This window comes from Glarea lozoyensis (assembly GCF_000409485.1).
Source record: "Glarea lozoyensis ATCC 20868 chromosome Unknown GLAREA16, whole genome shotgun sequence".
NCBI classification, from domain to species: Eukaryota; Fungi; Ascomycota; class Leotiomycetes; order Helotiales; family Helotiaceae; genus Glarea; species Glarea lozoyensis.
The window spans coordinates 770,076-784,706 of record NW_007360990.1 but is presented as its reverse complement, the minus strand read 5'-3'; the positions used below and the strand labels follow the sequence as shown (position 1 = coordinate 784,706).

The window sequence follows — 14,631 nt, the reverse complement described above, 5'->3', positions numbered from 1 at the left end:
TACAATTGTAAGCTGCTATTCTTTCTATATCGTCAGTTGCGACATTGAATGTACAACCATGTCTGCGCCTTTCCAGTCAATTGAACCCTAGCACAAACGATGTCAAGTTGCAGATACTGTTCGAATCGAGAGGATATGAATTGGAGGAAATGATGAGAAATGCTGAGACTGGGGCCTCGTGGGATTGAATGGCCCCATGAACGACGGCTCGGGTTGGGCAGATTTATCGTTCAATATGACATTCTTCATTGGGGTTCTCATTGATAAAGGTGTACTGGAGACGCCTGATAGGCCATGTGTTCTTGTCATAACATTTTTTTAAGTTATGAAGAATAGTGGAGGATACCTGTGAGCAACATAATTGGGAAATTTCGCTAACCACAATGCATTACAGTTCTATTGTTGTCTTTACACCAAGGGATTAGCTGCTGCCCAACCCCTCATTCACACGAAACCTCGTTCTCAACGCTTTCTAGAAGATTTAATTACAGCTACACAAGTTGTACAGAAGAGTTCTTTTGGAAATTCATAACAATAACTGGTTTGGCGACCGGTTTCCTTGACGGACGGAATAGATATGGAGGCATTGTCACCACGAGATGCGAATTTGCATCTCCGAAAACAGCCAGTCACAAAACCGAAGGCAACAGCGACAATCAAGCCAATGTCGAAGGAAAAAGATCATCCTCCTCCACCTCCTCAAGCAGTTCTGGAACCAGCATCGTCAGACCGCATAGATGGAGCGATTTATAGAACGGGGAAGCTTCTGGGAAGAGGAGGTTTTGCAATCTGTTACGAGGCAAGACTGGCTGGCACTAAGCAGCTTTATGCTTTAAAAATAGTTAAAAGCCAGATGCCACAAAAGAAGATGGAGCAGAAGGTGAGGGCGGAATCTCTAAATCCAGAGTCATACTGACAGTCGGAAGTTTCAAACAGAGCTCCAGATCCATTCTAAAATGAACCACCCGAACGTGGTTAGATTCCACCGAGCATTCTCATACAATCAGTGCACGTTTCTGGTGCTTGAACTCTGTCCTAACGGGTCGCTGATGGATATGGTTAAAAAGCGGAAGTTTATCACGGAGCCGGAAGTCAGGTTTTGGACAGTCCAGATGACTGGAGCAATAAAGTACATGCATGATAAGGGCATCATTCATCGAGATCTTAAAATGGGCAACATCTTTCTGGATAAGGATATGAACGTCAAAATTGGAGATTTTGGACTAGCAGCTTTGCTCATGTCTGGTAAGGACTGGACCAATGTAAGACGGACAACATTATGTGGAACGCCAAACTATATCGCACCCGAAATTCTTTCCAAGGACAAGCAAGGACATGATCATGCTGTTGATATCTGGAGCTTGGGTATTATTATGTTAGTGTTCTATGAACTTCGTATCTCTCCTTTACTAACCAATTCAGCTTTGCCATGCTTACTGGAAAACCACCATTCCAGTCAACGACTGCTGATGAGATTTACCGACGAGCACGAGAAAGAGAGTACGACTGGCCAGAGTTGGACAAAACCGAAAACTTCATTTCCGCAGAGACTAAAGATCTCGTTTCACTCATGCTACAACCTGCTGAGGACCGACCGGACCCAGATACAATTGTTCAACATCCATTCTTCACATGCGGATACATGCCGCTTTCCGAGGAAATCCTTCCTGAGTTCCGGGAAGCCACACCAACATCGAACCGCTTTCTGTCAGTTGAAGCTCGAGGAGGAAAATCAGCACTCAATATACGAAACCTCAAGAGATTATGTGCTATGTGCGGAGTCGGACCATGGGGCTCTTCCCAAAAGCGTCAACAAAGCACATACCGTGAAGTTGCTGCAGAGGAAAAAGCAGGTCTTACTCCAGCAATTCCACTACCTGAGGGCATTGTATACCGACCCTTCAACGAGTGGTTGCGAGAAAAGGCAGATCAATTTAACGGAAATGAGAATATCAAAACAACAGCTGAACAGGCAGATCAAGCGGTAGACAAGATTCTGGAGGAGCCGCCCCAAAGAGTAGAGCCCCCGCTGCCATCTTCCAGGCCTGTGGCGCAAAGCTTCGCAGCTCAGCAGCGAGCAAGACCTGGATTGTCTCAGCAACCCTCCCGTGGAGTAAAGTCGCGACAGACATCATCTGACACTGTCAGTAAACTTCCGACATCTTCTTCGCGCCCAATAGTCAACATTTCTGCTAGAGTTGCCCGCCCTAGGAAAGGAGACCCGAAATATACAGAGGATGTCGCTGACGTTCAAGATCGTCTCGCTGCAGACATCGTGAAGCAGCTTCCTGCGAGAACTGCGCGAAGTGGACCAGTGGTTGAAGAAATGCCTAAGATTCAAGACAAGTCACATTCTCTGTTTTCAACCCGTGAAAAGGTAGAGAGGCTCCAGAACACTAAACCTGACGATGTACTTCGTTCACTTCAAAACCTTCAGCATGAATTAGAGAGAGCATTGAACAGCAGGACTACTGCTATCGAAACAAAGACACTACATCCGGCTTTGACACTGGTGGTCAAATGGGTCGATTACACTAATAAGCACGGCCTCGGTTACATTTTGAGTAATGGAAGTATTGGCTGCATATTCAGTACTACACAAGTAGATTCCTCCGACACAACTAAAGGATCTTTACCTCCATGTTCTGTAATTGTTCGTGATGCAGAACATCACTTGCAGAATCGGGAAAATACCTCATACCCTGATAGACACGAGATCGTACCAATACGTGGCTCGCATATTGAGTTCTTCGAATCTCGCGGTGAAGCTGGCATTGTATGTGGTAAGGTTCTGCCGATTAACTTCAAGCTTGCGCCAGGCAAGCCTGGAACTTCTGGAAGAGCTGCAGAGGCTGGGAAGCTGGAACCAGGGGCGGACGAGTGGGATCATAGGAAGAGGGAAAAGTTGATTCTTTGGAAGAAGTTTGCAAATTACATGGTATCTTATGGAAGAGATCAAAACTACCCCAACGACAACGCCGCTAAGCGAGACCTCGAAAAGAAGCCAGAACACAAGCCTTCTGGAAATGTTATCACATTTTATCAACGATGGGGTGACGTTGGATGTTGGGGATTTGGTGATGGCCACTTCCAATTCAACTTTCCGGATCATACTAAAATTGTCATCTCGGCTGACGGGACATGGTGCGATTTTTACCATCTACCTATTGACGCCGCGAGGGACATTGCTTCGAAAGGAACTCTTTCTCCTTCGGCTCTCGATGACCGACAAAATCTCTCCTTTCCCCTTCAGACTCTTCTGAATTTTATGACCAAGCCAACCAAATCCACGACCAGGAAGCGTCCTGAAATCGACCCGATGATCCAGGGTATCCCTCAGGCGAACGACTTCCGAAGGAAGATTGAATTCATCCGTAGTGCCATCAAAGAATGGGTCTCAAATGGCGGGCTGGGAAATAGTAATATGGAAGCTGAGCACCGGCTGAGATGGACAGGTTGTCGTGAGATCGTCAACACCAAGCCAGAATACAAACATGTATGGGTCACAGTTGGTGCTAGAAATGGCGACGACAGAAGGGTGGCATGGTTCGACCCTAGGAAACCAGGAGAAATTCGACCGGATATGGAGCCTTCAAAATCATGAAGCTCTTCAAAATCTGTGAAAGCCAGGATTTTGGTTCATTTTCCAGGAGTACAAACAAGATTTTTGCATCACTTTCCTCAATAGCAGACAAAGCATGATAGCCGACTCGCTGCACATGGCTTAAGTGCATTCCTATAGGTGTTTGGGTTGGTTGACATTATTTTGCTATTTTTTCTGTTGCATAGCGTTATGCGTTTTGGCGCTGGGTTCGAATAGCATATCGAAACGTCGGGGATTCTTTCTTCTAATGGTTATGGCTGAATGATTGCATGACTTTTGCTTTTTACATTTTCACAGATAGCTTCCGGTACCTGGGCAGGTTACCAGTCGTCTTTTTGCTTTTGCCTTCGTGGCTCACCGGTTATTGCTAGAAATGATAGTCCTATCGGCTGGTTGTTTGGGGAGGAGAGGGGAGCAGAGCATAGTAGAGAGCGACAATTACATAATTTCTACAACCTACCTGATTACTTGTCAGAGAACTTTTATGTGACGTGCCTAGGTATGTGATATGTTTATTCTGACTTGATCTGAGATCTGGCTTTGAACAATTATCTCTACCGAGCCGCTCATATTGTGATGTTGTTGTATCCTTGCCAGCTGCTTCATGTATAGTCATTTGACCAGATAGACAGTGTTGCACATCTTGTATTGGCTGCCTTACTTAGTACCAAATAAGAATAGCTCTTGGCATATACCTTGATTACAGGATGCGCAACACTGCTAAAGAGATGGATCATCCAGCAATCAGGTTCAGGCGTACATAAAAAGTATAGAGGAAATGTAATGATGAACAATAATATATTAATCCCTCTGATTGTATAACCCAAAAAACACCTATCCTAATGCGCGACAATACAAATTACACAAGCGCAACAACTGAGACCTAAAAATATCAAGACGCCCTTCTCATTCAAAACACCAAGAGTCCCATTTTGCCTTTCTCTTCTGCTTCATGCCAAGAATTTCGCCGGGTTGATAAATGAAGACCACCCAATGCAGAGCCCAATGTGCCATTATACAAAAGAGGTCGGTACTATGCGGGCAATTATGCAAAAATCTACAATCGCTCGACGGGAATATCAGAGTAGTCGTCATCGTAACTGCCGGCACGGTTCAAGGGGTAAGCGGCGGTGGAAATGCTTCCTTCTTTACTTCCACTTCCGTAACCGCTCCATGCTTGTTGAGATCTGAGACGGCGTTCTTTCTCGAATTCGCCCCATCGTTTCATGGTGATCTTGGAACTGTCAAACTCTCCTTCGTATTCAATACCGGCTTTCTTAGTCTTTTCACCGGCAGTCTTTCGAGTGTCTCCCCATGAGAAGTCATCGAATTTCCAGAAGGCGTAGGCGGGTAGGACGAAATTCCAGATTGGGAGGGAGAGAAGATAGATCAACATCCATACGACGTATGACCAACGATGAGCTGTGAGGACGATGAGGACGGCTGGAAGACCTAGAATCAGGGCAAGAAGCACGAGTGGAATGATTTGAGGAGGTTGATTGACGATTGAGATGATGACTATGTAAGTTAGTACTGAAAACAATGATTTTGACAGAGAATTACTTACCGACGTAGAAGGTGAAAGCGAGAGCTGCAGGAAGAACAAGTGTACCAATGAGCTCAATACCAACGACGAATTGCATACTGAAGCAGAAGGTACCGCAAAGATCTCGAACAAGAACAAGTTCCATAAGATTATGGACGGTACTGTTGATCCATCGTCGTCTCTGTGAAAGAAGAACGCTGAACGTTTCTGGCACAGTGGTTTTGCAGACAGCTTGGGGAACGAATACTTGTTTTCGCTTGGGGAATGTTCGGAGCATGAGGGTTGAAAGATAACGATCCTCTCCGAGCAATAGCAAGTTCTTCTTGTGAAGGGTGTCAACGACGTTTTCGGAGTAATGCTCGACAACATCAGGATTGGCGAGGATTGGTACCCAGTAGTTCTGGCCTCCCTTTGGAGCCTTAATACGGTACATGCAGAAACATCCAGGGAGACAAGTGACACCACCAAAGACGGATTCGAAAGATTTTGACAAGTGATGCGATATGAAGTACTCGAAAACTTGGATCGCAGATACCCAACTGGCTCTTTTGTTGGCAATTTTGGTTTCACCACAAAGACCCATGATTTCAGGATCTTTGACCATTGCGGAGATCATATGTGTCAAGCTGTCCGGGAAGACTTTGGTATCGGCATCAACCATAAGAACAGTTTCGTAGTAATCAGGCGATATGCCTGTGACTTTCCATAGTCCGTTAAACATCTCAAATTCGAGCTCAGTCATACGCTCATCGAACATAACCTTTTGCAAGAAAGACATCAAGATAATTTGACTGTCACGCTTTCCTCTATTTCCGGGCTTGCTCTTATGGGCTTCGTCAGGGGTGCCGCACTTGACTACACACATCATTGGAACACGTTGCTGCCTTTCAAGAGGAATGGCGGAATTGACGCCATAATCGTAGAATCCAGAATAGACCTTTGCCATGTTGTGCCTCTTTGAACCGCTTGATACGGCTACGTAAGAGAAGGCGGGGACCTCGTCCGGTAGAATGGAGTGATCTTTCATCATACTGAGAATGATATCTGGGGTAGACATGGTCTCGCCCTTTCCTTTGATCACACCATCACAAACCACGAGGATGACTTTGTGGCTGTTGGGATAATCGGTCATCGCAACAGAGTCCAGAGTCGTGCGTACACCAAGCTCACCTTCGGAGTAAGCAGTAACGAGACAGATGGTGTGGGCAAGTGGGTATCCAAATGGCTGCCAGTCCGCTGGTGGTTGGGGAACCACAGCCTCGTGAATGAATCCGGCTGGTCCGGGTCCGGCATCAAACTCGCCTGGGCCAAAAGCTGCAGACTCTGGTCGAAGGAAGCTGGTGCGGCTGTTATTTTGCTGGGAAAACATTGGTTTCGGAGCAACCAAGGCAGAAGTAGAGGTTTGGCTAGCCATTGTGACAGGTTGTGGACGATCAATTCTAGACATACGGTTGTTGCCAGTATAAGGGCTAGTAAATCTGGAAGTAGTTGGTAGGAATGTGCTCCCTCGTTTGCTCATTCTATCAGAGCCAGCAACGGTACTACTTGGGTCTCCAGGAATCCTTGGTGGTGCGCGATAGATATCGTCAGACCAGTCCTCGATTTGACGGTTTCTCTTCTTCGAATTCGAAGACTGAGAGGTCTTCGCGGCCGCAAACTTTCTGCTAAAGAACCACTGGAACAGGAGGGCGAGGACGAATTTGGCTCCGACAATCGCAAGGATGAAGACCAAGGAGACGTATAGCACAACTTTGGAGGCAATACATCCAACTGTTTCTGTATCGACGGATCCAACCTTGATAATCTGTTCAAAGCATTGGGCGATTCTCTTGTCTTCTTTTGATTGAAAAGCGTGGGTTACATCCTTTCCGTGGACCGCTTTGTTGGCGGCAGTCGATCGATCGCTGAGTTCAACGAATTTCGACGGGACTGTAACCTGTGTCCCGTTGAACCACTTCAGCAAATCCAGATCCAAAACGTTTCCGGAATACACCATCAAGTTTCGAGAGCTATTCTTGATATCATCCCAGGTGAAATAGACATCTCCAGCACTGCGGAGTCCATAAAAGGCAGTTCGAGAGCTCGCAATGTAATGGCACTGATATCCCAAGTATTCTGGAACCGTCTTATTCACCGGAGTTGAGCCATCCTGATTGAAAGTAGTACAAGGGAAATACCATGCCAGGTCGTTGTTCGCGTTTGTCGGTACGTCTGAGCCTTGAGTCAAGGTGATGAGACCCTTGCATTTGCCATTGACATTCTGGAATAGAAAGCTTCCATCCTGACCTGCATGTTTAGTAGGAAGATCGTACAAAACATTGGCGTTGTCTGTGATTCCCTTTGCGGCTGGGTGATGAGATTCGGAAAGATCGTAAGCGCTTCCGTGGAAGATCATGTATCCACCAGTAACCTCGTTGACGCGGAGTCGTAGTCCTGGATTACCGCAAACAGCAGCGGTGAAACCAAAGGTCAAAAACCCAACACATGCCATAATGAACAGAATGATACTGATCAGTCCCATCTTTTCTCTCCAAGCTCTTTGTTGGGCTCTCGCAGGTTTTCCGAAACACTTCAGCACAAAATCGGGGCACCAGAATGTGACTATGGCACAGTAAACGTTCCAGAGACTAGGAGGCCTCACAGCGTCGAGTTGCTTTTGCCTCTCCTTCTCCTCTTTGGTCAGTTTCCTTGTCCTTTCGCGGGTGAGCTTCTTTGGATTACGAGATCCTCCCCCAGCCTTTTCTGTCGAAGTAACATCGTCCGGACCAGCACCATGTCCTCTCCTGCTTTTCTTCTTCATTGGCGGCGAAGCATCCGATTCGGCTTCATTGGAAGTACGTAAGCCTGATGTCTCTGTCGCGGCTGCGTCTACCTCTAGGTCTTCCAGAATTGGGTCGTTTCCAGTAGAAGAAGGCAAGACGTCCATATTCGCGGCATGCTGTCGATAATGATAATTTGGGTGGTCTCGATCAATTCTGTTACGTTCCGGGCGAATCAAACTCCTTTTCCTCGAAATATCGCCAGCATTGTTCGTTGTTGAATGGTGCGGAGCGTATGTTAATGGTTCGGTGGTAGGAGTTGGCGTAAGGGGAGAGGGTAATGTATCGGCGTATGATGATTTAGACGGTCGACGGCCATGTCTCGAAGGCGATACTGGAGCTGCTGCTGAAGAGAAGTAGCCAGCCTCTTCGTCTTGATGTCTACGCCTCGATGGCGTTCCTCTGTGAGAAGGTCTCTGCTCGCCCACCGGGTATTCACTTGCGATTGGTCTTTTCGGGAGCGACATGATTCTAAAGAAGAATTTATCGTCAGTAAAGATTCTTGGAAACAGGTGTTCATCGAGTGTTGTTACTTCAGGCTCTTGCGTCAATGGGCGAATGGTTAGTTGAGTTGCATCAACACAACAAACAAATGTGCGGACCACTAGCTAGGGTACCGCAGTGTTGAAGAGGGATGCTAATGAACGAGCGAAGATATGCGAAATATTTCGGGAGAAAGTTTTGACACGTACAATGATGATATTGCGAGATGATGTTTGGCGAGGAAGTGGTTGTTTGTATGATGTTGAGTGACCCCCTGTGGTTACGGCGCAAGCGGGTTTTGGTTCCTGGGTCGACCACCTCGCAGACCTGGGCAGATTTTGACTCCGGATGATATTCCTGAACAACGAAACTTGGAAGTAGGGTCGTAACGAATGTATGAGATCCCCGACACGACGAAATGTTTATCGACTGTTTATATTATTGTCGTTGATCGGAACAATGAATAAGAGCGAAAGCGGTTCGAAAAATCGGAAGGGGAGGATTGAATACGACGAAAAGCGATCGAGTGGCGGCAGGATTGCCTTTGTAACGAGGGAGAATGGCAGCAGAAAGCGAAACCAACGAAAGGGAGAACAAGAGCACAGTCGACGAAACACCTCTCAAGAAGCTCAGCAAAGAGTTTGAGTTGAAAGTTTCCAGATCATGAGATGGAGAGACAATATGCAAATGCACCTCTACGGGGAGTCTTGTTGGTACCGTAGTGCACGGTGAACTGCATAAGTGTACCAGTTGCTCCACCATAATTGCCCATTCATGGTTGGTCTGACCCCCTGATCTGATGGCAAAGAAAGGCGACATTTTCTTGCCGATCTCTTCGTATTGGTCAGATTCTTGAAGCCGGAAAGGCTTGTAAAGAAATCTATTTTGAGTGTCGACTACAGATCCACCCCTCCTCCTGTCACAGGCTTCTCCCCATGTCTATTCTTTACAATACGTCGAATTATAGAATGGAAGTAGAAAGACGTCCACATAATTATCATTTGTATGAACTACAGTCGCTTCTCCTACTAAACAAAGTTGACGAGCCGCTGCCAACCCGCCAAGTGAGCTCATGTTCGTGTTTTTACGAAGGCCAACAGCAATCTACTGGATCACCGCCAATACGAGGAGACCATGTTCGTGATGATGAGGCTTAGTTGTCCTAGTACCGAGGTATAGTCAACATATCATTGCGTTGAAGTCTTTCAAAGGTCTATCTCAAGTCGATTTATCCGGACGTTTCCAAGTACGGATTTTCCTGGAATGCGGGTCAATTCGAGTTACTTTCAAAATAGATTTCTGGTTAAAGTGAGCTGGTCTGCAGCGGAATATTTTCTGCGGCGCATCGATTCAGGGTGTAAATATATTGTGATCCAATCACAAATGTCTTCTCTAAAACTGGAACGCCATTGTCAGTCAATTTGTCTTCTGTACGCTGCAATAAATGTGATGTATGTGGAAGGTTGAAAATGCCCAGGACTCTCTTCCACTTACTCTTCTACAGGTACGAACTGTGCTAGTACGTTCTAGCATGACAATACTGTACCGGGAAGGCTGTCATTTACTAAGCCGACGTTAGTTTGCCCCTTTGAAGGAACGGCTCGTATTTAAATCACCACTTGTACAGTAGTAGGTGGCGGCTTTACAAGTGCCCGAGTTCGATGCACCTGAGGAATTCTAGCTCCGGGACAACAAGGCGTGCTAAGTGGTCGCTACCCCTTTTTGATTCCAAAAAAGTACAGTAGTATCAAAAGAATTGCTACTTCATACTGTAACTGGAACAGCAACAATAATGTCAAGAGGCAAAATTCTGTTAGCCCCCTTGAGACTGCAGAATAACCCAGCTGTAAGGCATTAGAGCGCACATATCTGCAATATCAAAGTAAGATTTTACGAAGTACTCACAGAACCACAGGGAATGATTCGGTTAGTTTGCAACATTGTATACTAACCTCGAAGGGTCCAAGACCCCTACTTCCTACTTAGACAGACTATTAAAAAGGTTGAGAGTAGTCCAGCAAAGATCTTTCTTGAGCTGCTCCGTATTGAATTACTGAAAGGAATCTTGGCCCTGACGTAGTATTTTGAAACCCGGTCGAAAGAGTTTCATGCCCGGCACTGCAGCCATCATTTAGTTTCATTCCCCCCGAAGAAGCTGGTTGCATCAAGACAGGGTATCCGGCGCATTAGATCAATTAAAAAGGAGGGAATTATTCATGCTTCTAGAAAAAGTTTAGTGTGACAAGAAACTACAAATCCTAAATTCTGGGACAGCATCCCAATAAACGAATCGCCAACGTGCTTGAGCGGTAGGACGAAAAGGACCCGAAATTCAAATTCTTGGGAGCGAGTCTGCGGCTTTCCTCTGCAACTTCCCTCCGCACCTGCACTGCACCCTCACAACCAGGATTATACACCCATTCGTTCAGGCTCTTCTTACCCCCGTTACACGAAAGTAATGATTGATTGGTTAACTTCGATTAAGACTTCCTACAGTAAAGTGTAGCCTTGTCTTTGAAGTTGCGGAGTGTGTGGGGTGGTGTTTGAAATACCTCGCCTCAAGCCTGTCAATACCCGAGAAGCAGCACACCAAACAACATACAAACAGCACTCACTTCATAAGGAGTATTCATCTACTATTGACGCTGCTTTGCTACTGGCGCCCAGAGTCTTGAAATAGCAGTTTTGGTGTCAAACGGATCGTGAAATAGATATTAGTGCGGCAAAGCCTCAAAAGCCCTCGCGGTCCCCACCATTGATCACGAAGGTTTTGCCGGAAGTACGAACGACGATCCGGAGCTGCTGCTGTACGAGTTCAAGTCCCAAGAAACCTGCAGAATCGGTGCAATCGGTGCTTTCATTCTTGCATCCCAGACCTACTGCATCATCTGTTAGAGTCGCATTCCACGAGCCGATTTCGAGCTTCACCCGCAACGCAACAAGACCGAACAACTTTCACCACTTTGCGCCTTTGGCGCCACACGGAGGTACTTCCACGGCTTCGTCACCACAGCCTTTACTTCTCTGTTTCTTCTCCTCCCACCGTTTCTCTAGCATCATATTCGAGCACTCTGTCGTCAATTGTACGGGGCCAGGGTTTGCGTGCGGTTGGAACAAGATATTGGCGGTTCCTCTGCCGGATTCTGCATCCCCCCTTGACCAAAGCCATCGTATGTCAACTTTTCAGGGTCCATGACAGAACCTGCCGATCGCCTAACCATACTCACCTAGTGTCCATATTTCGACGTATCTAGCATCATTCGACAAAACTTCAACGACTCCTTTGCTGGCGGACCCTCTGCTGTCTCTGGTCATTTCCGAAGCAACACAACCTCATCTCGCATGTTGGCTTCTAATCACGTACACGACAATTCATAGCACCTCCCTTCCGAGCTCTGTAGGACGTTTGCGCCGCAAAAAAGGTTTGGTTTGTGCGTTGCTCAAACAGATTGGCTGTCTCCTCAGCCCTGCGCCAGCAACAACGCCCCCAGTGCTTGACAACCCCGGGCTGACCGTAAGACATCTTTCTCATAGCCAAGCCGAAATCCCCATAAGCTCTTCTTTCGAACCTCCTTTTTTCAATGTTCAAGTCCTTGCTAACATTGGGTTATTGCAGCAAACATCTCGACTTGTTACGGTGAACCTGTCACTTGCTACAGGTTATTCACTCCTTCACCCATCGACCCCGCCACCAATCGTTTCAACGGGCTTCCAGTCACAGAAACATAGCCTGTCTACAGGTCAAAGCGGAATCTCAGATCTCGACTGCTTGCCATCACCATAACCCAATCGTAATTTAGCTGATCCGCACATTCCGAACGCTTTGGTAGAAGTGCACTCCGTTGGTTGCTCGAGACAAGATGGCTACAACTTCTTCCCCGCCGTCTGCGAATTCGAAACGCATACCTTCGGACGGAGTAACACAATTCGATGGAAATGGGGATTTCAAAGAAAATGCTGGAAGAAATGAATCTACATCTGCTCCTCCGTCTTCGGGGAGAGTTGTTGGGGCACCTATGTCGCCAGTGCGAGTCAGCGTCCAATCTAGTAATTGGACGCCTACAGCGTCGAGCGCCAAGGTGGAGGCTATAGAAGCTCATGGACGACAATTCTCGGTGGAATCTGAGGGATTCATGAATGAGCAATACGATCCATCGCAAACGCAGATGCCTGTGATACAAGATCTCCCATACCGACCAAGCTACACCACCAAAACCATCAATAGCACGAATTCAGCACATCAGTCGCAAGCTGCTATTCCTTCATCAGCCGAAAGTGCAGGCTCGAGATCGCCCTCCAGTGGCTCTTCTCTAAAACAGCAGAATGGGAAACATAGAGGCGAGAACGGAGCAGAAACAATGAGCCCACCTGTACCGAGATTCCAATATCATCATCAATCGCATGCATCTGAAGGAAACGTACGTGTCCCTCAAACATCGAGGCCATTTTCAAACTCTCCATCGAACGAACAGATAGAAGCAGGAACATCCATAGGGCGTCATTTGACCCCAACCCTTCAGGGACCACGCCGTCCAGTTTCGGCGTATTCTGAGTTAGGGCCACGAGGCCGTTCGACGTCTCCTTATATGTCTCCTGGCTCGCCAGCTTTCGGTGCGCGTGTTCCTTCAGCCAATTCAAATCGTTCGTACGACGGGCGGCCAATGTCTTATGTCGACTTAGCAAATGTATCATATCCACAAGCTCCTCCTGCACCTATATCTTTGGACAATTCCCAGCTGAGGGCGGCAGTCGGTTCAAATGCTTCCCTACTCAGCTCCCAGCAAACCTTTGAACTGTATCGCCAGAATGTGAAGAAGCTGGATGATCCTCCAATCCAGTATAATTTTGCCGTCGAGTTGGTGCGAAGGGCCCAAGAAGTCGGAATCGATCAAAATGGAGGAAGCAAACCACGTAAGGTAACGAATAAATCGGGCCCTCGGGACCTGGATAGCCCATATGGCGATACACCTCAATCATCTGCTGCGGAATATCTAAATGAAGCGAAGCAAATTCTGCATAAACTTGCAGACAGAGGCTATCCTTATGCTCAATATTATCTGGCAGACGGTCATGCCTCTGGGCTGTTTAGCAAAGGAAAAGAAGATTATGGAACTGCATTCCCACTGTTTATTGGTGCGAGCAAGCACGGTCACGCAGAATCCGGTTATCGTGCTGCGTTGTGCTACGAGTTCGGGTGGGGGACCAGAAAAGATGTTGCAAAAGCTGTTCAGTACTACAGATCAGCAGCATCGAAAAATCATCCAGGAGCGATGACGCGACTAGGAAGGGCTTGTCTATCAGGAGATCTTGGTTTGAACAAGTATAGGGAAGGGTTGAAATGGTTGAAGAGGGCTACTGAGTCTGCAGATGTGCAGTATAACGCTGCCCCATATCATCTCGGCCTTCTGTATGTCACCGGTGATAGTCACGATATCTTTCAGGACGAAACATATGCTGCTCAACTTTTCACACAGGCTGCTGATCTGGGACACGCGGAGTCTTGTTGGATTCTGGGTGATGCTTACGAACATGGCAAGCTTTCGTGTCCGCGAGATCCAGCGCTGAGCGTGCATTTCTATACAGGTGCAGCCCAAAGAGGGCATCCTGCGGCAATGATGGCTCTGTGCGCCTGGTACATGGTGGGCGCTGAGCCAGTACTTGAGAAGGATGAAAACGAGGCATATGAGTGGGCACGTCAAGCGGCCGAGGCTGGTAAGAAATACCTTATGAGCTCATATTGAGATATCGGATCATTTTCTAACATACATATTTCTGCAGGTCTTACTAAAGCCGAGTACGCCGTCGGATATTTCACCGAGATGGGCATTGGTACTCGCCGCGACCCCTTGGAAGCAAATGTCTGGTATGTCAAAGCAGCCGAAGCAGGCGATGAACGCGCCAAACATCGACTCGCAGCTATCAGAGCTGCTGCCAATGGAGGTACCCCTATGGAAGTCGCCGCTCCTCGATCCGGCAAGATGAAGAAGAGTGCAAGCGGTAACGAGAAAACTGGGCAGAACGAAAAGGAAAAAGATTGCATCATCATGTGACGGGCGAATATCATAATAACAGGAGTCTGGAACCATACTGCATTGAAGCACGGGAGTTGAAAACCATGGGATGGAATTGCATGCAGGCAAAAGAAGGCTTTGTCAGCAATGGCTGAAGTGACTGGGGTA

General features: G+C 47.1%; 3 protein-coding genes across 3 annotated transcripts; 2 read left to right on the top strand and 1 right to left on the bottom strand.

The window, feature by feature from the left end:
• Nucleotides 1-577: 577 nt before the first annotated feature.
• GLAREA_07530 (Protein kinase-like (PK-like)) lies at nt 578-3,604 on the top strand (the record flags this gene model as incomplete). Its single annotated transcript, XM_008082218.1, has 3 exons — nt 578-880; nt 927-1,375; nt 1,423-3,604. The coding sequence occupies 3 exons, from the start codon at nt 578-580 to the stop codon at nt 3,602-3,604; spliced, it is 2,934 nt and encodes a 977-aa protein (XP_008080409.1).
• A 1,057-nt stretch (nt 3,605-4,661) lies between these two features.
• GLAREA_07529 (Nucleotide-diphospho-sugar transferase) lies at nt 4,662-8,436 on the bottom strand (the record flags this gene model as incomplete). Its single annotated transcript, XM_008082217.1, has 2 exons — nt 4,662-5,122; nt 5,172-8,436. 2 exons carry the CDS (start codon nt 8,434-8,436, stop codon nt 4,662-4,664), a joined length of 3,726 nt encoding a protein of 1,241 aa, XP_008080408.1.
• A 3,876-nt stretch (nt 8,437-12,312) lies between these two features.
• GLAREA_07528 (HCP-like protein) lies at nt 12,313-14,502 on the top strand (the record flags this gene model as incomplete). The annotated part of the gene is made up of 2 exons (XM_008082216.1): nt 12,313-14,164; nt 14,231-14,502. The coding sequence occupies 2 exons, from the start codon at nt 12,313-12,315 to the stop codon at nt 14,500-14,502; spliced, it is 2,124 nt and encodes a 707-aa protein (XP_008080407.1).
• Between the last annotated feature and the right edge of the window lie 129 nt (nt 14,503-14,631).